The sequence below is a fragment of the Aspergillus affinis genome, assembly GCF_023601865.1.
Source record: "Aspergillus affinis strain CMG 70 chromosome Unknown NODE_48_length_219146_cov_87_397053, whole genome shotgun sequence".
In the NCBI taxonomy this organism is placed as follows: Eukaryota; Fungi; Ascomycota; class Eurotiomycetes; order Eurotiales; family Aspergillaceae; genus Aspergillus; species Aspergillus affinis.
In genome coordinates this window covers 90,581-113,198 of record NW_026515829.1, presented here as the reverse complement: position 1 = coordinate 113,198, position 22,618 = coordinate 90,581, and the positions used below count along the sequence as shown (strand labels likewise).

The following is a 22,618-nucleotide window of genomic DNA, read 5'->3' as shown; positions in this document are numbered from 1 at the left end:
ACATCAGAGCTAATTGTATAAAACCTTTGAAGGGTTTCTGTCGCAGACCTCTAGATAACTTTTTTATTTGTCGGAACATTGACCCTTGGCTAGATGTATTATAAACACAAAGAATAAAGAGAACGATATATTGCCTAGCATTTATCCCACTGTGCCCTATTTCCAAGGACTACAGATTTCAATGCCATCCCCACTCTTCTAATACTCGACCTCTCTCCAACCTCATCCATTCTCCTCAAGGCTGAACACTCTACATTGCGAAATAAACTCTCCCCAAAATGGAAAAGATCTGATTCAAACTGCGCCAAACAGACTACCCTACACCCTTCGAAGAGACCCTATGCTTCGGTCCTACTGGCCATCGGATTGAGGCATTTCCTCTTCAAGATAAAGCAGGTCGACTCCGACCGCTGCGGGTGTGAATTAGTCTCTCAAGCGCCTAAACACGTCCTTATGGAGTGCTCGCTGCACCTCGCCAGTCGGAGAATAATGATGGAACGCCTCGACTCTATCGAGGGACTGCGTGGGCGTATACAGGACTACGACGCAGTCATGAACCACCCGTAGGCGATACGCTACGTCGCCGATTTCATGCAACGAACAGGCCTCCTACAGCAGTTCCGATTCGCCACGTTTAAAGACGAGGAGGACGAGGAGGTCCCGGAACCCAGCACCCTCCTAGAGGGACTCAATCTAAACGAGGAAGACGATGGTTATATTGAACACTAAGAGCCAGGAAGTCTCAACTGGCTACGTGACGCACACATGAACAGTGGATCCCACTGGAATACCACAGATAGAACGGAGCGGAAGGAGAGAACAGCGTCTAGGGGCGCAGTAGGCACGCGGCAGGCGTGTGGCAGCCGGTTTAGTTGTGTTACTTTTTAGTCTCTTTTGTCTACTGCATTAGGTTTATATGGCGTACGGGCTCGAGATTCTGCTTCATTCGGCGAAGCGCCTGCATAGCCTGTCGTTTCAATAGATAGTCTCCACCAGGTTAATAGAATTTTGATTGATTGATTGATTGAATAGCACTTGCGCATTCAATATCCTAAAATTCGGAACCAAAACGTTCGGCCTCTGACCTCAGTCCCAACGTCACTCCGCTGAGAATATTGAGATAGCCAGGGCCTATAGCTCCAAAGCAAGGGCTGATCTTGGGGGAATAGAGCTATTACTAGCGCTCAAATCTGCTGTAGAGCACCGTGACGAACAAAGACGATCTATTCAGATCATTACTATCACAGACGGAGAGCTATACCCAGTCCCCATTACAGAATACATTTGGTTGACCAGGAAAGAGCTGCAGAACAAAGTGCGATTCTTTGCCCTCGGAATCGGTGGCAATGTTTCTCACCGTTTGATCGAATGTGTGGCCGAATTCGGTGGTGGGCTGGGGGATGTGGTAGATTTGGTAGATTTGGTAGATGTGGCAGCAAAGCCCAGGATGCAGGCTCGCTTCAACCGGTTGATCCGCTCCGCATTGGAGCCTGACAGTTGGAACTGCGACATCAATTTAGAACCCCGATTTGAGAGGCAAAGCCTTCAGTGCATCCCCTGGGATAAATCCGAACCTCCGGCATTCATATCAACGCACATTGAGAGGCCAATTCCCTACGTTCAGGCACCTTTCCCGATTCAGGGACTGCACCCTTTTGCCTACCGATCAATCTATTTTCTCTTCTATTTGGAAAACAAAGATTTACCAACCGGAATTGTTGTGGAAGCAACAGCCCCCGGTGCGAGGAGAAACTCCTACCTAACAAATTCCATCTCACCCTTACTAGCGGCAGCGGCCAATGCACTCCCATAATGGCCGGTCTGAAGAAGCAGGTCCACATTGGCTCGTCGAATCCTCACCAGATAATCTAGAATTTCTCCACGGTGAGAATAATTGTGCCCATACGAGACTGCGCATGCCAGGGCGCTACCATAATTCCCATGTTGCAGAACCAAATCAACATCAGCGCCGCCCTCTTCTACCAAATATTTCGCAACCTCCGGCAACCCAAACGCAGCGGATTTGGCAAAAACACTGCCAAAGCCACTATGCCACAGCTGCATGTTCACGTCCGCTTGGCTTTCGGAGACCAAAAAACGCACCATGCTGAGCATATTGGGACTGTGTGTTGACAAAGCTGAGTCCAAAGCGCACGAGTCAGGCCCATTCCTTCTTACCTGTAAGTTTATGTCCACGTTTCCTTCCCCTAACAAAGCTCTGGCCGCCTCAATGTGTCCCCCAGAAGCTGCTTCCATCAGTGGCGTGGAGTAAGAGTGAGAGAAGCCTTGTATGCCGGTGGTGCCACCTTTCTGCAGGAGAAGCCGCAGGATGGCGACATGACCCTCTCTTGCAGCCACCATCATATAGGTACGATGTGCAGAGTTGATCAATGTATGGTCCAGCTCGGCCATTTCCCACCATTGGCTCAGTACCCTATTGAATCCATATTCACAGACAGCCAGAATAGAATTTTCAACAGGTTCCAAATACCGCACCCAAGCCCATTTCCGGTATTGCGCGTTACTGGCCTGTGGAGCACCAAGAAACCTTTCCAAGAGCGCCGTGACAGTCGATAAGTCGACTTCTGATATTCTGCTCTGTTCTGATGGCGAAACATGTTCTGGCCAATGATATGTTATATAGTATAGGAGTGGTCGCTTGAATACGGATTTATTGGGTTTCCGACGGCGAGATATGGGATACTCGAGATAAAACGTCTCACTCAGCAGGAATAGTAAACAAGATTTGCTCACCATCGTATTGATCACTCCATCGGTCCAGCCGTGACGGGATTTGAAGTACTCTGCGACGGACAGATGCGACACTCTCCACACGTTTTGTTCTGAGTCAATGACCAGCAGATTGCGGCATAATGAAAGCAATGCGTCTTCGGAGATGACGGTACACATATCCGCACTATCAAGGTCGGGATTGATATGAATCGCCTCGGGGAGATCTTCTCGTGAAAGGGGTTCACGTGCGGCCAAAACCCACATGACAGCCCGTTGCGCAAGAATAAAATCATGGGGCATGCCGTTGCTTATCTCCTCGTATAATTGGCCATACATTTCATCGAGTGTTCTGGGAAGCTTTCCCAGGCTGTCCAGTATATCCTCGCGGCTAATACATGTCCCGAGCTGCTCAAGCTGCAGGAAGACCCATTGGAATCTAATCACACCCAATTAGCAATCTTTATAGCCCTCCATGCGCGAAGGGAGGCAGGTGCTTACATTCCCTGACATCCCTCCAAGAGAGCTCTTGTAATCTCCGGCTCGAGTCCCTCGATTGCACTGTTCTTTGTAACTAGTTTTGGTATAATCTGGCAAATGTATGCAGGGATGTCGTCGCGGTTGTCCGTTTCCTGGATTTCTATATTTGGGCGCGAGCGGAATTCGCGCCTGATATCGCCGTCGGGACGGCTTGCGATGAGGAGTTTGATAGGTCTTTTGCTGGCGGAAAGCAAAGCCTCAAACAGCTCAATCAGATCTTCACGCGACGCAGGATCACATTCATCAAAGGCATCCAACACTATGGTGGTTCGTGGGTAGAGATTAAGAGACTCAATCAATGAAGTCCGGCAATGCTCCAGATTAAAACCTTTCCCACGAAGACGTAGCTCATTATAACTTGTCTGGAACTTAGACTGGATATACCCCAAACTGCTTTTCGCTGAAGAGGATAGTTGGCGAACGTAGCTTTGCGCCACGGCCAGGGGACGAGTTCGAGCATCCTCGTTCTTGTTACAGTAAAAATAGGCAAAGCCTTCGTTGTTGGAGACGGCTGCTAGAGTATCTTGAACATGATCAATGACTGGCCTTGTCTTCAGAAAGACTTTCCAAACACGCTGTGACTTGAGTCTCTATACGAGGCAGACAGCCTTGAATCGCTTGTAAGTGCTTTAGCATCTCCCCGTCGACCAGCGCGCCACGTTGACTCTCACACGCGTGGGCAGTCCGAGCGAGCTCCTCTTCCTTCGCAGCCAGATCCGAGAACAACTCTGAGGTTTTGTCAAAAATCCCTGCCAGGATTCTCGTCCAGGTCGACTTCGAAAACATCTCTATGGCGTGACTCAACAATTCCTGGACCGCCTGGTATACTTTGACAAGGTCTTGGCCCAGTGTTTCTACAATATCACCGGTTTCTGTTGCATAGATGAACTCGTACACTCTTCCACTATGCGTAACCTGCAGAACACGCTCTACTGTCCCGAGCAAAGCGAGCACTTGCTCGGTGAATTTGACAGGAATCTATACGCTAAGTCAGCAAGTTGACCTTGTCTCTTACAGCGAAGCTTCATCGGCGCCAGGTCGCTCGAAAACGAACTCAAACTTACCTTCAAAAACGCCTAGATCAGACCCCACGGGCCTGAAGCTTGCGAAGGTGCGAATGGCACGACAAGATCCCTAATGAACTATACCAAGGTCGCACATTTCGCCGCGGAGTCTCGCACGATAAGCTCATGGTTTTCTGATTTGTATTTCCAGCCCCCTTTCTCGCAGATATCCCGCTTTTCACAGAGATCTTGAACGAGGATGTCCAGATCTTGAGCATGCGGCGTCTTCGAAGCATCCGGTTCGTAGCCCAACTTCCGAAGATGGGATTGTGTTGCGGGCAACAACGCCTCAAAAGCTTCTTTCCAAAGGTCGCGAGGTATTTCCTTGTCCCGATGCTCCTCCGTTGACGGTATGATCGAGGTTGACTCTGTCGTTATACCTCCACTTCCGGGATCGTCGACCTGGCTTGGGGGTCTGTGGGATGATACCGATCTTCGCTTCGTAGAGAAGTCTCGAGGTGTGGTTTCGCTGCAGTGGTCTTCGCTCACAGTAGAGTAGGTCGTTCTTTCCTTTGAATCCTCCTTTGCGAACTCGTTCGCTTCGCTTCGAGTACCTTTCGATGTTGTGGATCCATCATCGGAACGTGACTCTCTATGGCGGAATCGATCCCATAAAGCTCTGCGCAGTTTTACCGAGCTTGGGGCGACCCATCGTGTATCAAACAGTGCAGGTCTCCTTGGGAGTGTCTTGCGGCTATGTCTGCTTTTGTTTAGGCGTGCTTTGGAGCGAGGCTGGTTGTGTGCTGGCTCAGTCGCGCGCGGGGTTGGGCGTTAGTTCGATTGAATTTTGATTTGACGTTGGATAACAATTGGCAGCAGCCATAAATTTGTTCTTTTTCCCTCTATTCATCCTTCAGTCTAAAAGTCTAATATGAGTATGTTGATATCCCAAAGGCCAAAGTTAATTATCAGTATCTATATCTATTATTTAATGAAGATATTTCCCAATCGCAATATGGATTATGAATTCCCCAAAATTCGGGTTTCCCCATAGACGAGTATCAAAGTGCAAGCTTACTCCGTGCTCTGATCCTCGCACCATAGATATAAAATATGATCGGCATAGGGATGAGCAGCGCAGCAACGCAACCTAGAAGAGTACAAGCCCATTCGACACCGAGACCGTCAAACTAAATCATCTCGAAGTCAGCACGTATGTCCCATATCTAAGACCAAGCCTCAACATACCATATAAGTCGCAAAAAGAGGAAAGATAGCACCCGCCAGAGACCGAAGGAATGTGTGTGCTGCAATCGCCGACGCCGCCCTATCAAGAACCAACCCGTCAGTCATCTACATCCCACAATAGCTTGCGTAGATTTTGGAAATGGATAAGCTCACCTCTTCCTCCTCGCCTCAGCCACATAAGAGATCGATGGCAAAAACATCCCCAAAAGCCCAAACCCAGTCAAAAGCCCCGAAGCAGTCGGTACGATCCAATGAAAATCACCCCGATACCCAGTCCAACCAAGCCAGAACAGGCCCGCCGAAAACGCCACAGAACCGGGGATAGCCATCGGCAGCAACCATTCCGGCACCATCTGTCCACCATTCGCCTTGATCTGACGACCCACTCGAGGCGAGCCCAGGAACATAGTCGCACCCGCAAGCAGCTGGCCCACGACGACGCCGATGAAAGGGAGGCCGCCCACGCCGGGTGTCATGCCGTAGATTTGCTGGAAGATGATGGGGTAAGCTGTGAGGAATAGGTAGAGGAGGCCGTAGACGAAGGCGCCGAAGATGCACATGCAGAGGATGATCGGGTCGAGGGCGAGCATTTTCAAGGGGAGAGCGAGGTAGTTGTGGAAGATGCTATTGAAGTTAATGTCGAGTTCATCGTGTTCCGCGTGGATAGACCAGTCTTTTGTTTCTTGGCGGAGACGAGCTGCTTTATTAGACAGAAGGACGGGGACGTATGTCTCGTCGTGGAAGAGGAGAAGCGAGATGAATGAAGCGGCGCCGAGGATTCCGGGGATATATTGCGTCCATCGCCAGCCTAGGCTATCGTTCATTATGATGAAGCCGCCGATGGTAGGGGCGAGGAGCGGGCCCACGAAGACCATTAGACAAAAGCCAACCATCCCAGCTCCACGGATCTGGGGCGCGAGGATATCACCATAGACGGCGCCAGAAAGCGTCAAAGGGCCAGCACCAAAGAAACCTGTGAAGAAGCGGCAGATAAAAATTGATTGCAAGTCCTTCGATACGGCTGTAGCGAAGGCAAATACGGTGAATCCAAACATAGCCAGTAAGAAAGGTGCTCGACGGCCTTTGACTTCAGAAAAGGGTGCCCAGATGATAGGCCCTGTCGCGAAACCCAAGACATACAACGAGACTCCGAGGGTTCCTACTTCGCGGGAGATGCCATAGATAACCATCAGTGCCGGAATGATCGTGGAGAAGATGCTACTAGTGAGAGCAGCTATCATGGTTGCCAGACCGAGGAGGACGGCAGTATAGAGCCTATATTAGGTTCAATCGACATTGTTAGCTCTAGTGTCAGTTATCTTCATTTGCGACTATATAGGGGCTTACTTACTTCTTCGTCGCTGGCCAATTCTGCGGATCAAGAGGATCGGCGTCTCCATCCAGGCGAACAATGTTCGAGTAGGTGTTTGAAAGGTCGGCATTGGTCGAGGTACCAGACGATAAAGGTTGTTGAAAAGTAGCTTCATCGGCTAGGCTCTTGTCAATTCCTTTTAACTTGCAGATCAAGACTTAAAAAGAAGACCTTACCTTCAGTCCCTGCCGGCTGAAGATCCGAGCTTTCCTTAGCATCCTCCATAGTTTCAGAGGATGTGTACACAAAGATCGTCGTCACTATAGTTGGTCTTACATATTGGCTACCCACGACCTTTAATAAGTATAAATCGAATCTGCCAGGTAAGACAGCGAAAACTTCTCAGCCCCTATAGGAGGTCCACTCGACAATTATGCAATCACAGATGCTATGTCCTATACCTTAGTATTAGTATTGTCTACCTGCCTGACGACCTCGGCAGCGGGAGGGGAATGATCACTAATACATTGGTATTGAGGCATCCGATAGGTAGGGCTTGATCATTATTCCCAAACCTGGCAGCCTCCCGGCAGTTTATTGATTAGTGATCATTTTTGATTAGTTACATCCCATTTATGTTGACTGATATAAAATATGGCGTAATAGTTAGGGTATCTGGCAGATTCTTATAATAAGTACTCCCATTCTGGACGGCTGGTGAAAATGCTCTCCTTGGACTCTCACAATGTTTGAGCTTAAGTAAATATTATTTCTCTTTTGCATGGTAGAGAAGGATGTTGGTATCATTTTCCGGTCATTGCACAGAATGCACGATCATATTCTAAAGCGGTAACACAATATGATAACCTGGAGATCAAATTCAACTAGATGGAATCGAAGGTTCGGTATAAGGTTCCCAGTTACAAGCTCGCTCCGTGTATTTCCAGGCACCCGGAAAGCCTAGTAAACTCATATATTTAGATCAAGCTCCCGTACCATACCCAGCAAGGCCCATATTTTCATTCCGCCCTACAAAACCAAGACCCTTACCTATGAGGCTATGATCCAAGGGACCCCCGTGGATAAGCGCGGTAGGGACTATGCAGCCCAATAGAAGACCCCAGCCCTTTGGTCAGCGCTGTCAAGTCATTGTTTCTCCACTAGGTAGCTATAACATCCTCTAATATGCTAGGCTATATCTGCGCGCATGCACGTGTAGTAGAGGTTCATTGGATAAAATGAACTAGGCATGTGGCGTTATCTTGGACGAAGCTTTGACTTTTGGGACCTTGTAGGGCTGGAAGATTGCATACATTGTATCGTTTCATTTGATTGTCAAGTCGAAGTTTTTCCTGGGGAAAATGTCAGAGCAGTTAAAAGGATTGCGCGCGTTGTGTTTGATATAGCTTACGGCGTATGTAGTTTGGATAGTAGACTTTTCAAATTGTGAATCTATTTGTTATCTGAATTTGTTCGAATCTGTCAAGGTTTGGTGGAAGGAATAGGTCGTTGTATTTTCATGCTGGTATACGTGATCAAGATCATAGGCCGTTTACGTCTACGGTTCTGCCTAGAACAAGCGGAATGTCAGACCAACAAACTACGGCAATTCCTGGTGGTTCGATCACTATATGTTAGTGCAGGGTGAGAAGGAGCAGGACGAGGCAACAAGAGACCTCCAGCCCAACCTTGTTCCGGGATCGCTTCCAACATGATGCAAGTCCGATAAGGTTCCTGACTCGATCAAGAAAGCCTCCAGACCACGCCATGCCACATACAGACAGCAAATCTCCGGAGTCCGACCTATCTACGCCCACAATTAGCGGACGTGCCCATTGTCGCGCACGAGGGCCACCACGTGCCCTTGGCGTGGCGGGCATCGCCAAGACGCCCAGGCTTGGCGAGGCACCAGGGACAGGGATCCAAGCTTCTCAGCGGACGGCTAGCCTCCGCACGTGTATCCAAACTGAGTCTCCGATTTGCCCGTGCGACAGCCAATTCACCAGGCTGCGGTTGCGGTGGTGGCATGTGCCAAGAAGCGCGGGACATGGGGGAGAGCTGCATTGCACGGTGTCCAGGATAGCATTTTGGTGGGAGACGCAAGTGAGAGGGGAAACTCGCCTGTCCGATCATCTTATTTTCTCGTCTTGGCTGTCACCGCGTACTAGAAGACCATAAAAGGCGCCGTTCGCACCGCGTTTGGCACTGATCTTCCCACAGCTGCAGGTCCCGGTTTCATACCTTCCTAGAAGTCCGTACCGGTCTTTTGGAACACCTCAGAGCTCGATCAAGATGAGGTCTTTTAAGATCTCCAGTTTGGCACTCTTCGCGTCTTACGCTGTTGCACAGACCTATCAGCGTCTGGGGGGTTGTCCCTCTCTGGGATGTGTCTTTCCTCCTGATCAGTGAGTTTCGCCGACTGCATTGTTAGCTAGGTACAGGTGGATCATTGGGACAGTGCTGACGGTTCAATGTCTCTTATAGGGCCGACTTTCTTCCAGGACAGCACTTTGATATCCGTCTAGAGGTTCATTCACCCGTCAATGGCTCCGAGGCCCGCAAGGGTGAGCCCGACCCCAACTTCAAGTTCACCATCGCGAAGAAGGGCCACAAGGCTGTTCCGGTCGATGAATACTTCGACATTGATGAGGCGAAGCTTGAGAGATGGAACTTTACCTGGTACGAAGGTAAGTCACAGCAAGACATGTCAGTTCCAATGCAATTCAGTTGGCGCTAACCCGCATAGACCTCTTCGCTGAGGATGCCGGCAAGGCTTCTCTCGTCAACGTGACCTCCAAGGCCTACAGAAGAGTTGCGATTTTTGAGCCTGGCGAGTACGAGGCCACCCTGACCTACTATGGCAAGGAGAAGACCGTCGCGAACTGGCATGTTCGTGACGTCCCGAAGAAGCGTCGTGCCAAGAACGTCGTTCTCTTCGTGGGAGACGGAATGACCACCAACATGATCACCGCCGCTCGCCTGATCGCTCACAAGAGCATCAACGGCAAGTACATGACCAAAATGGCACTGGACAAGTTCCCCGTGCTGGGCCACCAAATGACTCACTCGATGGACTCGTTCATCACCGACTCAGCCAACTCGGCCACGGCCTTGTACTCTGGTCACAAGACCACTGTCAACGCCCTGAACGTCTATGTCGACTCTTCCGAAGACCCCTTTGATGACCCCAAGTTCGAGATCATCACCGAGATCTTCCGTCGCCGACACCCCAATGCTGGCGTGGGTATCGTCTCGACTGCCTTCCTTGCTGATGCCACCCCGGCCGCTCTGTCCGCTCACACCAGCGACCGTGGAGAGTACGAGCACGTTATCAGCTCCTTCTACGAGGGTCTGACCGATTTCGATTGGAAGGAGTGGAACGGTCCTGACGTCCTCTTCGGCGCCGGTGCAGAGAATTTCCTGAAGAGCGAGGACGCTGCTCGCGACTACTACGACTTGTTCGCCGAGAAGGGATACAGCGTCAGCTGGAACAACACGGCTCTGCACAAGGCACCCAACGACACCCGGGCGCTGGGTGTTTTCGCGACCAACAACCTGCCCACCTGGCTGGACCGCAACGTCTACCAGTCCAACCTCCAGAACCAGAGCAACTACCCCGACGGATCTAGCCGCGACGCGGAGGATCTGCCCGGCCTCAAGGACATGACTCTCAAGGCGATCGACGTGCTGAATGCGCGGCACTCGGATGACGGCTGGTTCCTCATGTCCGAGGCTGCCAGTATCGACAAGCAGATGCACACCCTCGACTATGATCGATCGCTGGGTGAATTGCTGGAACTGGACGACACCGTCAAGGCCACCATTCAGAAGCTCGAGGCTCTGGGCGAGCTCGAGGACACTTTGATCGTCGTGACCGCCGACCACGGACACGGATTCGACGTCACGGGCGCCGTGGACACCGAGTACATGAAGGCGCAGGAGGACGACCGGGACAAGCGCAGAGCCATCGGCTACTACGAGAGCTCAGGTCTGTCGCAGTACACGGTGGGCGGACCCAACGCGCTGCGGTACTCGGAGGGAGTGCATTTCCCGGCACGGTGGGATCCGCGATACACCTTGCATTCGGGAGTGGTCGCGTTCCCGGATCACCGGGAGAACTACGAGGTGCACAAGGACGGGCCCCGACTCCCCGCCGTTGAGCAGCCCGGAAGCAAGGGCAACTTCGCCAACTATAAGGATGCGGTGACCGGATACCTGGTCAACGGCACGTTACCCGTGGACGCGAACCAAGGGGTGCACTCGCTGACCGACGTGCCCGTGTTCGCCCAGGGCCCGTGCCAAGAATTGTTTGGCGGCGTGTACAACTCGATTGACATTTTCTTCAACATGGCCGAGTGCTTGGGTCTGGCCGAAACCAAGCGCGGACGCGGTAAGAAGGGACATGGAAAATAGTGATCTGCATCTCCGGTTCCAGTCCAATGTTTTTTTTCTAATCTTCTCCTTTTTCCCTTCAAAATCTTGCATTATCAGGGTGGTTGGGGGCGTGATGAGAAAAGAATAACCTGCTGTGTATTATTAATAGTTGAAATGGATGACGACGAAATCAATCAATCGAACCTGTTTCCTTTCCCTCTTTCCCCTCCTCACTTTGCATAAGGCGTCTATTCCCTGCTCTCAGGAATGCCAGACATGATGTCACCGGCAAGATAGCCCTGATAAGCGATCAAAATCACCAACGCCGGCAAGCAAGGACATCAATCGCTCGTTCGAAAGCAGGTATCTGCCACGCAGCGCACGACATTCCCCAGTGGGAGCCATCGAGGTACGTAAGCAAGGACCGAGGGTTTGGTTTGCTTCGGATTTGGGTCCATTTGGGTCTCCAATTGCCAAGAAGGGGGAGCGAACCAGGTAGGGTCAGGGACCACCCCGACCGGCGGAATCATTGGAGGGGGATCGACGGGGTTGGGTTGGGATTGACATTGAGGAAAGGGAAAGCAGAGATAAAGGGGAGTGTCGATCAGGGCGGTCGGGATGGAATCGGCACATACACCGGACTCCGCAGACATGAGGACTTGGGAAGAGTGTGCGAAGTTGCTAACAGCCCCGGTCGGCATTCCTGACGGTGGTAAATCGAACGTACACGACAGGTGGAATGTGCAGCTGACGTTGTTTTGGGGGGGGGGGCTTTTTCTTTGCTTTTTCCTGTGGTCTTCGTGCTCAGGACATTTTCCGGGGAGGCAGAGCTAGGCCAGTAGGGCGTGTTAAATAGCACGGGCTGCATTTGAGTACCGCTTGGGAGGACACGGTGCGTGTTCAGAGTACCTTGGGGATTCTTCCGGAGTCATCACTCGTTAGTCGTGAGATGACGTACGGAGGAATAATAATAATAACAGTCAAGATGTTCAATGTTCCCTCGTACTCCGTAGATTCTGCACAAGCTTGAGTTCATTCCGGGGTAAAGCGTCGCAGGGGCCGGTCGAGGTGGAGTTGACCGGGCTGTCATGGTTCCTGCTTGCATGTGCCCTGCCGACAGACCTAGGTTCTCTCTTTCCATAGTAATCCTATCTATCCTATCCAGATCAGGATCGATACACTCCCCTTTCATCTTGCGTGGATGCACGTCGATCGCAAGTGAAAACTCCCGAGTGAAATGCTCCGTCTGGATGCACGGCGGTTGGTCTCCGTAAGCAACGGCCCTAAGAAGATGTAACTTGACTTCTTCTGCTGCTTAGTCTGATTATTTTTAATTATTGGGGTTTATTATTAAACCTGCCCCTTTCTTTCCTTTATTAACTACGGAGTACATTCGCTTCTCTCTCTCTCTCTCGTGTGTGGATGTCCGATCCTACGCCTTTTACTCCGTAGTTAACTTAGTTAACTTAGTTATCTTCCGCTCTCCTGATTATCAATTCCTGGGATCTGCTTTCTTTTATCCGTTCGTCGCCTCTTCTTCTCTTTCTTCTTGTCTCCTGTTCTCGCGGATCAGTCGGTGGTTTAATTATCCTCCAGCATCCATATTTGCCATCCTGCCCATCTCCACTCCCTCTTAATTAAACGGTTCAATCAGAAGAACCCGACTCACCCACTTCTTTCCTTTTTCCTTTCCCCCCCCTTTTACTTTTCCCCCCGACGATCCTTTCTCTCTCTCGCCTCCAAGGGGCCGCTTTCTCTTCCGCTTTCCCTCTCTTTCCTGTCAATCAATCCATTCTTCCCTTCTTTCTCCCTTCCACTTTCCCTCTCCCTTCCCCTCTTCATTTCGTTTTGTTCTCTTTTATCCTCCCGTGGGCTTTCTCATATCCTTCAGTCCTTCAGGATCAAAAGATAAACTCGAAACACCGTCGCATCAACCGTTCCAACAGCCAACCAGCATATCCCGACCGTCCTGCATACTCCATTTCCAAGCTCCTGCAATTCCACCCCTCCAATCGTCACTCCCCTGACCGGTTTCCGCGCCATCGCTGTTTCAGCGGTAGCCTAGGCCCTCGCTGCTAAGGAGTTTCGCGCTGGCTCTGGGATCTCCGTGCTCCTATTCTGCCTTCGCCCCGGTTTTATGCTCTTCTTCTAACTCCCAATCATCGCCCTCCTTCTCATCCTCTTCCCTGCCGCATTGCGTGGACTTCCAAAATGAACGCTTCGCAACGTCCGCCAGTTCTATCATATCCTTACCCACCCGGCATGTCGCTGGGCCCGCAAGGTGCGTCACCTTCCCTTATCTCGTGCGCGTTTCACGTCCGGCGGGGCCTCTTGCCCCCTTGGTTTGAGCACGATGCTCTTATCATCGTGTATTTGAGGCCGTGCATCGCCAGTCGCCCCCAGCTGCCGTTTTTTCTTTCTCAAATATCTCTAACATTCGGCCTGTCATCTCAAATAGTGTCCCCGGTCCGTCAAGCATCGCCGCAATCGGTCAACTTAGGCTCCAATAATCCGTTTCGCAACCGTGCGCTGTCGCCATCCAGCTCCATCACATCAGGAGGCCGCCCGGAGCGACCGACCTCGACCAATCCTTTCTTGGACGACGTCGATCCCACGTCGCCTCAGTCTGCGCCCGTGGGTAGCATGACGTTCCCGAACGAAAGACAGGACATCACAGGAAACACTCGCGATCTCTTCGTATGTTTAGCCTGCCACCATTTATCATTTATTGGATCGGAATCTCTAACCGTGGCGTGGTTATCTTTACAGGAAAACCTCTCCTTAGGCTCTGCTCCTCAGCCGACCGGTTACCGACCTGCTCCGCCCCCTCCGGCCAAACCCCAGGTGAACGGTGCCAGTTCTCGCCCTCCCCCATCTTCGAGAGAACGCCCCGACCGCCGTCAAAAGGATCCTTTGGACATCTTTGCCGACCCGGTCCGTCCTTCGAAACCTTCTGGCTCCTCCGGCCCCAGACCGCGCGATCGTGAGAGACGCCCGCGTCGCAACTCGGAATCTTCCGTAATGGATCGCACACCGAAACTCGTCGACGTCGACGATGAGAAGAGACGACGGGAGCGACGACGACGGGAAAAGGAGAGGAGTGAAAGAGGCGATTCCAAGAAGGATTCCAAGTCTCGTTCGAAGAAGGCCAACTACCAGCTTGACATTATCGACAAGCTGGATGTGACGAGCATCTACGGCACTGGAAGTGAGTTTATCCCCGAATCGGTAGATAAGGGCCATCACTAATGTATTCCTCCTTTTAGTGTTCCACCATGACGGGCCGTTCGATGCTTGCAACCCTAGCCGTAACCGCAAGGGACTGCGCACGGCTCCCATGCAAGCTTTCCCGAAGGACTCGACCAACATGGCCTTGGGAGGCGCCGGGCCCCTGAACCAGAACATCGATCTGAACCTTTTCCACGGTCGGACTGAGGAAGGGTACAATGATTTCGCCACCAGCGGTGCAGACCGCAGAACCGAAGGTGTCAGCTTTGACCCCAAGGCACGCATCGAACCGGTCCACGGAGCCCAATCCATGGGCTTGGGAACCAGCACTTTCCTCGACGGAGCTCCCGCAAGTCGGTCTGCGATGCAACGCCGAGCTAGCGAGAATGAGAACCAGGGCGGTGGAGGTGGTCTGCAGCGCAAGAAGAGTCTGGCTCAGAGACTTCGCGGAATGAACCGAGCTCCCAGCGGCCGCGTATTGACTCCCGAAGATTCGTACACTGCCCCGGCCGGTAACTCAGGAACGATCCGCGCCAATGAGAGGAACCCGTTCTTCCAGGACTATGATGACGCATGGGACAAGAAGGGTGCTCGAATTGAGGAATCGCGTGAAGTCGGGCGCACTCGTTCATCCAGCAGCCCGAAGCAGAGCCCTGGTCTCGAGCGGTGGAACACCAATGAACGGTACAACGGCAGCCTGGATGACCGACAGAACAACGGCGGTGGTTTTCTCAACCGCATGAAGAGCTTGAGAAAGCCTCGCCCGGAGAGACGAGTCAGCGACGATTGAAGGGTCTAATTCTTTGTCGCGTTTGTGGTATCTTGCAACTCTTGGATCTCTACAATCAACTCCTGGAGAGAAGAAAACGTACACGAGAGGGAAACAAGACAATCTTAACTTGTCCTCGAGGGCACGTTATCTGAACCAGAGCCTGGCAAGACTGTCTTAATGATCTCCAGGACGACACGCGGAGTACCATACCGTCTGCGTCTTAGATGGTTGGCATGGCTGACTACATTTACTGGCATTAATGGATAAACGCCAGTCAAAGACAAACGTGAACTATGGTCCCTACTGGATAACACTGTTTTTTCTCCCCTCTTCTCTTTTGCCTTTGATTCCCTTGACCCATTTATTTGTTTTTATTTTTCCTACATGCGGGCAGTGCAGGATGCAAAAAGGCAGGCGTTCATGGTCATTCATTCTTTCACATTTGAGGCTGGGAATCGGACATGAGAGTTAGTCGGGCATGCATGGCTTTTACTGTTTCTACTTAGTCGTTTAAGTCTTATCGAGATATTAAGTGAAATATCCATTTTATCCGCCTTTGTACTCGGAACTTTTGACACTATCGTACCGTAACAATATGAGTTAGAAATCACTCCACACTGTTGCAGCTCTTCCCTGTTCTTGTATCCCTGCACCTGCAGCAGATCGTACCTAGTATTTAGTTACTCACCTAGCTTATCTGTCTCCTGGACTTTCTCCACAGACGGACACCACCTTATTGACCAACTTTCCTTGAGGACTTGAAACATTCCTACTTGAATTTTCTTGACGTTGGGTAGTTCGTGGGCTTGATTTTCTCTGCTCCTGGATATGGACCCCCCTCCCTCCCTACCTACCTACCTACCTACATACCCAGAGATGACATGTCCCTAACTGTACCATACTCTCATCTAGATACATGCATAGATACCACTGTTCACTCCTTTTTATCGTTAGGGTACTTATTCCATTATCTCGTTTGTTCATGCTCAGTACCTAATCAAAGAAAATTGTAGGTTGTGATAGTCTCTAGTAAAAAGCACCTAGAAGAGACGGAAACAGATAACGACCTACTTAGACACTGTCTAAGCAGGTGCAGTAAGTAGCTAAATAAACTGGAAGTAAATAGATATGTGTGAATGTCTTTATATATGTATCTTTGCATGTTTTATTCAGTAATAAAATACCCTTGGTCAATAGAGAAGAAAAAAGAAAGAGCCGAAAGCGAAGCAAGATACACCACACCACACCACACACCAATCAATCAATCAATCATGTCCATAGATAAGGTAGGTAGGTATCAGTATCATATCCATACGGACGGAGTATATCCAGAACAAATGAAGTCAAATCAAATCAAACAAGAATAAATTCATGCGACGCCCCCAAACCCCGTAAACCCCGTTTGATAAAAGCCGACGATATTAACCTTGAATAACTTTCAGGTCCAATTCAAGAGCTGAAGTTAATTCATTTGTGTTTTGCTTTGCATAACTTCGAAACAAATCATGTCATGATAGAAAAGAAAAAGAAAATAGTATATCCATCTGTTTTAGAAGACGAAGATCGGCAGACCGTTTCTACCGCACTCTAGAGCTGGAACGGAAGTCGAATGGATTCGGGGCGGCAATACCGGCTTTGCGGTGCGATTGGGGCTTAGGGCGGGAGAGTGTGTATCTGTTTTCCCAATGGTTGATTAGTATACGCTTCATAGGAAGTGTAGGGAGGTAGGAGTGAATGGGAATGGAACGTACTTGGCAAATGCCCTGGATAGAGCCTTCTTGCAGCTGACCTTCTGGCTGCCAATGAAGGATTCCACCGTGACGGCGATGGCGCGGTCGATGTCCTGCGCGGAACAGTACTCTGAAAGACGCATCTTGCAGAAAGATTCGGCGATACGCATGATGGCTTCTAGGTGACGGACCTAGTTGATTTATTAGTTTACTGCATGAGCAAGGGACGGGTGTAGAACATACGGTAATAGGGTAGGCACCCGTGGCCAAAGACTCGCGTCTCATGTCTGCGAAGAGGCGGGCAACCTTGTCCTGGTCGATTTGGTAAAGCTTGGGGTGGCAGTGCTCGCGAGCATAGAGGATGTATTTCCGAAGAAGTTCCTGCGGTATCTCGCCCTCCTTCTCCTCTGCCTCCTTCTTCTTGGCGTTTTCGCGCTCCTGGAGTTCCTCTTTGGTCGGAGGAAGACGTTCACCTTCGTCGTTGATGCGGTAGCCTTCTTCGTCGACCATCTGTCCCTTGGCGTTAAAGAGGTTGCCCTTCTCATCTCGGGTAGGGCGAGCAGGGTTTGCGCGGTGGTGGGATTCCACAACGAAGTTGGCCAAACGTTCATCCTCGGTCGGCTCGACCAAGTCGCGGACAACGCAGAGGATATCAAAACGGGACAAAATAGGCTCGGTAAGCTCGACGTTAGCGGAGAAGGGTGCGGTACTGTTGTAACGGCCACCGATGGGGTTGGCGGCGGCGACGACGGCGCAGCGGGCTTGCAGGGTGGTAACGATACCAGCCTTAGAGATGGAGATCGTCTGTTGTTCCATAGCTTCGTGGATAGAGGTACGGTCCTGGTCGTTCATCTTGTCGAATTCATCAATGAGGCAGGTACCGCGGTCCGCCAGCACGAGAGCACCACCTTCAAGAGTCCATTCGCTGGTCAAAGGATCACGACGCACGCTGGCTGTGAGACCGACGGCACTGGCACCTTGACCAGTGGCGAAGACAGCCCGGTGGGCGGTCTTCTCCACGTACTTGAGGACCTGTGACTTGGCCGTACCAGGATCACCGAGCAAAAGAACGTTGATATCACCACGGATGTTCATCTTGCCTTGCGCCTGCTTGCTAACACCACCAAAGAGAGACAGGGCGACTGCAGTCTTCACGTCCAAGTGGCCATAGATACTAGGGGCGATGGATCGCACGATCTTGTCGACGATCTCGGGGTCCCTCGACAAGGCTCGGATCTCGCGCTCATCCTCTTCGGTCAAGTGGAAACCAGCCAGCTGGTCGTGAGACTTGACAACATGGTTCGCCTCGATGATGGTTGCAAATACAGGGAATCCGTTCTTGTTGTTAAGCTGGGCGTCGTAGCTGTTGCGGTAGATACCAGTCACCTCAACTTCATCTCCAGGCTTGGCCGAGTCAATCAGATCAGCCAAAAGCACGACTTCTCGTTGGCGAGGCAGACGACCGGCAGGAACAGAGCCAGGGGACTCCTGCAAGGTCAACTTCTGGTAGTTACGGTAGACGGTCTTCTCGGAGTTGACGGTGAACGGTCCCCTAGATTGACAGTTCTGGCAGTAGGAGATCTTCACTTCCTGGCTGGCTTCCTGCTGGAACGGGCCCAGAGTCATGTTACACTTGTTACAGGTGAACATGACATATTTCAGCTGAGGAAACACACCGGTGCGGCGTGTGACGACTCCGGTAACCCGAATGAGGCAGTTAAGATGCTGCTGGCGCAACTGCCGTAGCGTGTAAGTGACCGGAAGATCGGTGATACGGACGTGGATCTCGTTATGGATGTCATGGTACTGCGGGTAGTGGAACAAAGTAACGTCAAGAGCGACTTGATCGAAAACCTTGAGCACCTCAGTAGGTTCGTTCGCCAGGAAATATGAAAGTGCCGCCTTGGAAGTGCTCAGGTGGGTGTATGACACCTCAAGAGATGCAGAGTTCACCTCACCAAGAGTTTTGATCTTGTTTCCGTACACGGAACCACCAGTGGCATCGGTGTATTCGGTCAGGAAAGCCTTGAACTGTGTGTAGATGGAGCGAAGCACTTGAGGCTGAAGAACCCAATCGGTGACATTAGTGGCCTTGACGTCCATCATTTCGTCCAGGGAGAGTTCCTCCATGGCAGTGTCGCCCATCTCAATGTCGTCTCGGTCCTCATCGTACTGGTGCCTCCGTCGACGAGGTTGACGAGCGAGGTCAATATCGCCATCATCGTCTTGCAGGAACGCTGCAGGCATACGTCGGCGGCGCTCGAATTCGCGATCTCTGCGGTTCATGCAAGATTCCAGCTCGCGACGGGTACCCAGATCAAGCTCTTCATGATCGACATCATCATCATCGATGTACTGTCCTCGGTAGCGGTCGTCGGCAGTACTCCGGTAATCTCTTTCAAAGTTGTCATCGAACAGATCAATCCCTCCCTCGTCTTCCGCCATCTCTTCAATGTCGTCAATGTCTCCCAACATCTCGGCTTCTTCGTCTCGTTGGTCGTCATCATCATCAAAGGGGAGCATAGGAGGGGAGGAAGGGGGAGCTACACGAGTCAGTTAGAAGCCGGCAGTCTTCCATCGAAGGTCAATCAACTTACGGCTGGAGGGTGGAGCGACTGAAGAAGCATCATCATCGGGTTCTCTGGACCTCTTTCGTCGATTCAGGTTTCCGAGCCCGCGGTTTGCGGCGGAATTGCTGGGGCGGAGTGGTGAACTGCGCAAAAAGAATTAGTATGAAGGCGAAAGAAAGACGAGAAGGGAAAGGCCTTGAAAAGGCATTCCAGGTCATCGGGATATTGGCACATACCTCATTGTGTGTAGGGTTCAATGTGATTATTTGGGGGGGAGAATAGACAGGCCAAACCGATCCCACGGATGTTGCTGTGTGGGCGTCTTTTTCGTTTCCCGGGCAGAGAGGGAGACTTCGATCCTTGGCGCCGGGCTGAGGCGCGTAAGATACGCGTCGCGCGGTTCGACGCGTGGGGGTTCAATTAAACCCCGATTGGGAAAGGTGGTTTGGCGCCAGCTTCGATATGGCCTTGCTCAATGCTCAGGTTGCTAGGGATTTATTCATGACTTGGTTCACTAAGTTCCAGGGGCTTCAGCTCTATTTCCCTAATATACAATTATTCATTCCTGTAAGTACGCAGCACAATGCGCAATAATCTTCAGCATGACGACCCGTCATTCCGCAGTCACCACAATATCTGTTGAGAATTATCTTGGATTCGGAGCACTCTAAACTGACACCGCTACAAGCCATTGTATTTCATGATCACTATCAATTAAGCCTCTCCTAGGTCACCTCTCCCAATAGTTTCCACCTTGGACCGGACGACATAAACTTTTGTCCGTGGCCATTGGATGCAAACAGAGCAAACACTTAAGCTGTCGCGGCGCGTTACTCGGTACCTCCAGGCGAACTGAACGCAACATTAGCCTGACGTCGCCAGTGAATTCATCCATTGACCAGGCTTCTATTTCATCTTCTTTCTATGAACGGCTGGTGAACGCATCGCTTTCTTAACGAAATCCTTAAAATGACGACCAACCCTGATTCCGTCGACCCTCCCACCAATGCCGCGCAGGCGTTGAACGGGCAAGAAGCCAGCCAAAGGCGCGAAAGTTTCGGTTCGCAAAATTCGCAGACCGCAAGAGAGTAAGCATTGAATTTCTTTCCGATAGAAAGGCGCATCTACAGCGACCTTCTCAGATGCCATTACAGCCATCTAACCTGTTGGGTTATTAGATTTCTGGAGAGTCAAATGCGACTAGAAGCCGACGCCCGCGAGGTCCTCCCTTATGTGAGCAACCACTCGCCAATCACCCACAAGCCCCAAAGCTAACACAGCCGACTCTTCAAGTCCTTCGACACCTGCACACAAGCGCTAGGACCCCTACGACAGAGTCTCTTCGCCTGCCTCACCTGCAACCCTCCCCCGTCAGACCCCTCCGCTCCCCATACCGCCGCAGGCGTCTGCTATTCCTGCTCCATATCCTGCCACGGCGAACACACGCTCGTCGAACTATTCAACAAACGGAACTTCGTCTGCGATTGCGGAACCACGCGCGTCCCTTCAACTTCACCCTGCACGTTGCGCGAAGACCCCCAAACCGGCAAGAAAGGCGTGCACTCGGAAAAGGCGCACCCGGACAACAAATACAACCATAACTTCCAGAACAAGTTCTGCGGGTGCGGCGAAGACTACAATGCGGATCAGGAACGCGGCACGATGTTCCAGTGCCTTGGTCTCGGCAGCGCCGAGACGGGCGGATGTGGCGAGGACTGGTGGCATCCAGAGTGTATGATCGGGTTACCGCGGACATGGTATGAGGAGTTGAAGAAGAAAACCGGTGGGAATGAAGAGGCGGGTGGGGAGGACGAGGAGGACGAGATTCCGTTGCCTCCGGGATTTCCTTTGGAGGACGACTTTGAGACGTTTATCTGTTTCAAGTGCATTGAGTCGAATCCGTGGTTGAAGAAGTATGCCGGGACAACTGGGTTCTTGCCTCCTGTCTACAAGGATGGTGGTCTGCCCAAGGCGGGAACAGATGCTGAGCCAGCTCCAGAGACGTCGACCACGTCTGAAAACCAAGAGGAACAGTCTGCTAACTCAAAGAAGCGGAAAGCGGAGGACGAGGAGGTTGAAAACGAGCCTACATCAAAGCGCACTAAAGAGGACAGCGAGGAAACACCCGCAGAACCGAAGGCCGAATCAAAGGAGGAGCAAAAACCAGAGCCAGAGCCAGAGGCCAAACCTGCACAATCCGAACCTGCGAAGGACAAGCACAAGCATGAGCTCCTCCCCTCCTCTACTCCATCCGCCACCTTCTCCCTTTTCCTCAAAGAAGACTTCCGCGACCACTTCTGCCACTGCCCTGAATGCTACCCTAACCTCGCCCACCACCCTCAACTCCGAGAGGAGGAAGAGACCTACGAGCCACCTCTCTCCGAGATAGGTGACGATGCCAATGGTGGAGGTAGCACCGGCACCGGCAGCATTTATGATCGCGGCGAAGCTGCCCTCAACAATATCGATCGGGTTCGAGCCATCGAGGGCGCCATGGTCTACAACCATCTGCGAGACAAGGTGAAGGAGTTCTTGAAGCCGTTCGCGGAATCAGGAACTGCAGTTGGCGCAGACGATATCAAATCCTATTTTGAAAAGCTCCGTGGGGATGAGCAGCCGATGCGAGATGCGGCTGGACAAGCTTCTAAGTCCAATGGTGATGACAATAATGATAACGAAGATGATGGCAATAGACGGGAGCAAAGCGGTACGTATATGAGTCTCTAACATTTTTCAACTATCTTCGAATCTAACTTTGGCCCAGGCTATTGATTTTTTACACTTGATATGGGGTTGGGAATTAAGGGAACACGATGCGGGCGGAACCTGCTTTGACCTAGGCGCGTATGGTGGGAATTAGGACACGGACTTCCGATATGCACTAATCTAAATTGATATTATTTATTCATATCATACTTCTTTATTAATCAAAAGTTGAATATATCAATTCAATAGTCTCGCAATATCTGTATTCTTTCGAATGATTATTCATAATAATAAGAGTTACCATCACCGATTCGAGGAGGAATGAAAACGCCATCACCCGATGCAAAAGCAATGCTGAGCTCTATCAACTCCTGTACAAATATGTTTGCCGAGAAAAGTAACAC

The 22,618-nt window shown here is 51.2% G+C and overlaps 5 protein-coding genes across 5 annotated transcripts; 3 read left to right on the top strand and 2 right to left on the bottom strand.

The window, feature by feature from the left end:
- Positions 1-1,755: 1,755 nt before the first annotated feature.
- On the bottom strand, positions 1,756-7,119 carry KD926_007782 (synaptic vesicle transporter; the record flags this gene model as incomplete). The annotated part of the gene is made up of 9 exons (XM_053100667.1): positions 1,756-3,169; positions 3,232-3,816; positions 3,944-4,248; positions 4,419-5,077; positions 5,353-5,464; positions 5,523-5,601; positions 5,676-6,797; positions 6,874-7,012; positions 7,071-7,119. The coding sequence occupies 9 exons, from the start codon at positions 7,117-7,119 to the stop codon at positions 1,756-1,758; spliced, it is 4,464 nt and encodes a 1,487-aa protein (XP_052955682.1).
- A 2,007-nt stretch (positions 7,120-9,126) lies between these two features.
- Positions 9,127-11,247, top strand: KD926_007781 (alkaline phosphatase; the record flags this gene model as incomplete). Its single annotated transcript, XM_053100666.1, has 3 exons — positions 9,127-9,239; positions 9,319-9,521; positions 9,581-11,247. The coding sequence occupies 3 exons, from the start codon at positions 9,127-9,129 to the stop codon at positions 11,245-11,247; spliced, it is 1,983 nt and encodes a 660-aa protein (XP_052955681.1).
- A 2,172-nt stretch (positions 11,248-13,419) lies between these two features.
- On the top strand, positions 13,420-15,226 carry KD926_007780 (Pal1 family protein; the record flags this gene model as incomplete). Its single annotated transcript, XM_053100664.1, has 3 exons — positions 13,420-13,905; positions 13,978-14,416; positions 14,475-15,226. The coding sequence occupies 3 exons, from the start codon at positions 13,420-13,422 to the stop codon at positions 15,224-15,226; spliced, it is 1,677 nt and encodes a 558-aa protein (XP_052955680.1).
- Positions 15,227-16,785: 1,559 nt separating this feature from the next.
- KD926_007779 (MCM DNA helicase complex subunit MCM2) lies at positions 16,786-19,749 on the bottom strand (the record flags this gene model as incomplete). Its single annotated transcript, XM_053100663.1, has 5 exons — positions 16,786-16,882; positions 16,960-17,129; positions 17,182-19,481; positions 19,536-19,651; positions 19,745-19,749. 5 exons carry the CDS (start codon positions 19,747-19,749, stop codon positions 16,786-16,788), a joined length of 2,688 nt encoding a protein of 895 aa, XP_052955679.1.
- A 728-nt stretch (positions 19,750-20,477) lies between these two features.
- KD926_007778 (putative metaphase-anaphase transition protein (Mlo2)) lies at positions 20,478-22,280 on the top strand (the record flags this gene model as incomplete). The annotated part of the gene is made up of 4 exons (XM_053100662.1): positions 20,478-20,596; positions 20,687-20,741; positions 20,802-22,215; positions 22,273-22,280. 4 exons carry the CDS (start codon positions 20,478-20,480, stop codon positions 22,278-22,280), a joined length of 1,596 nt encoding a protein of 531 aa, XP_052955678.1.
- Between the last annotated feature and the right edge of the window lie 338 nt (positions 22,281-22,618).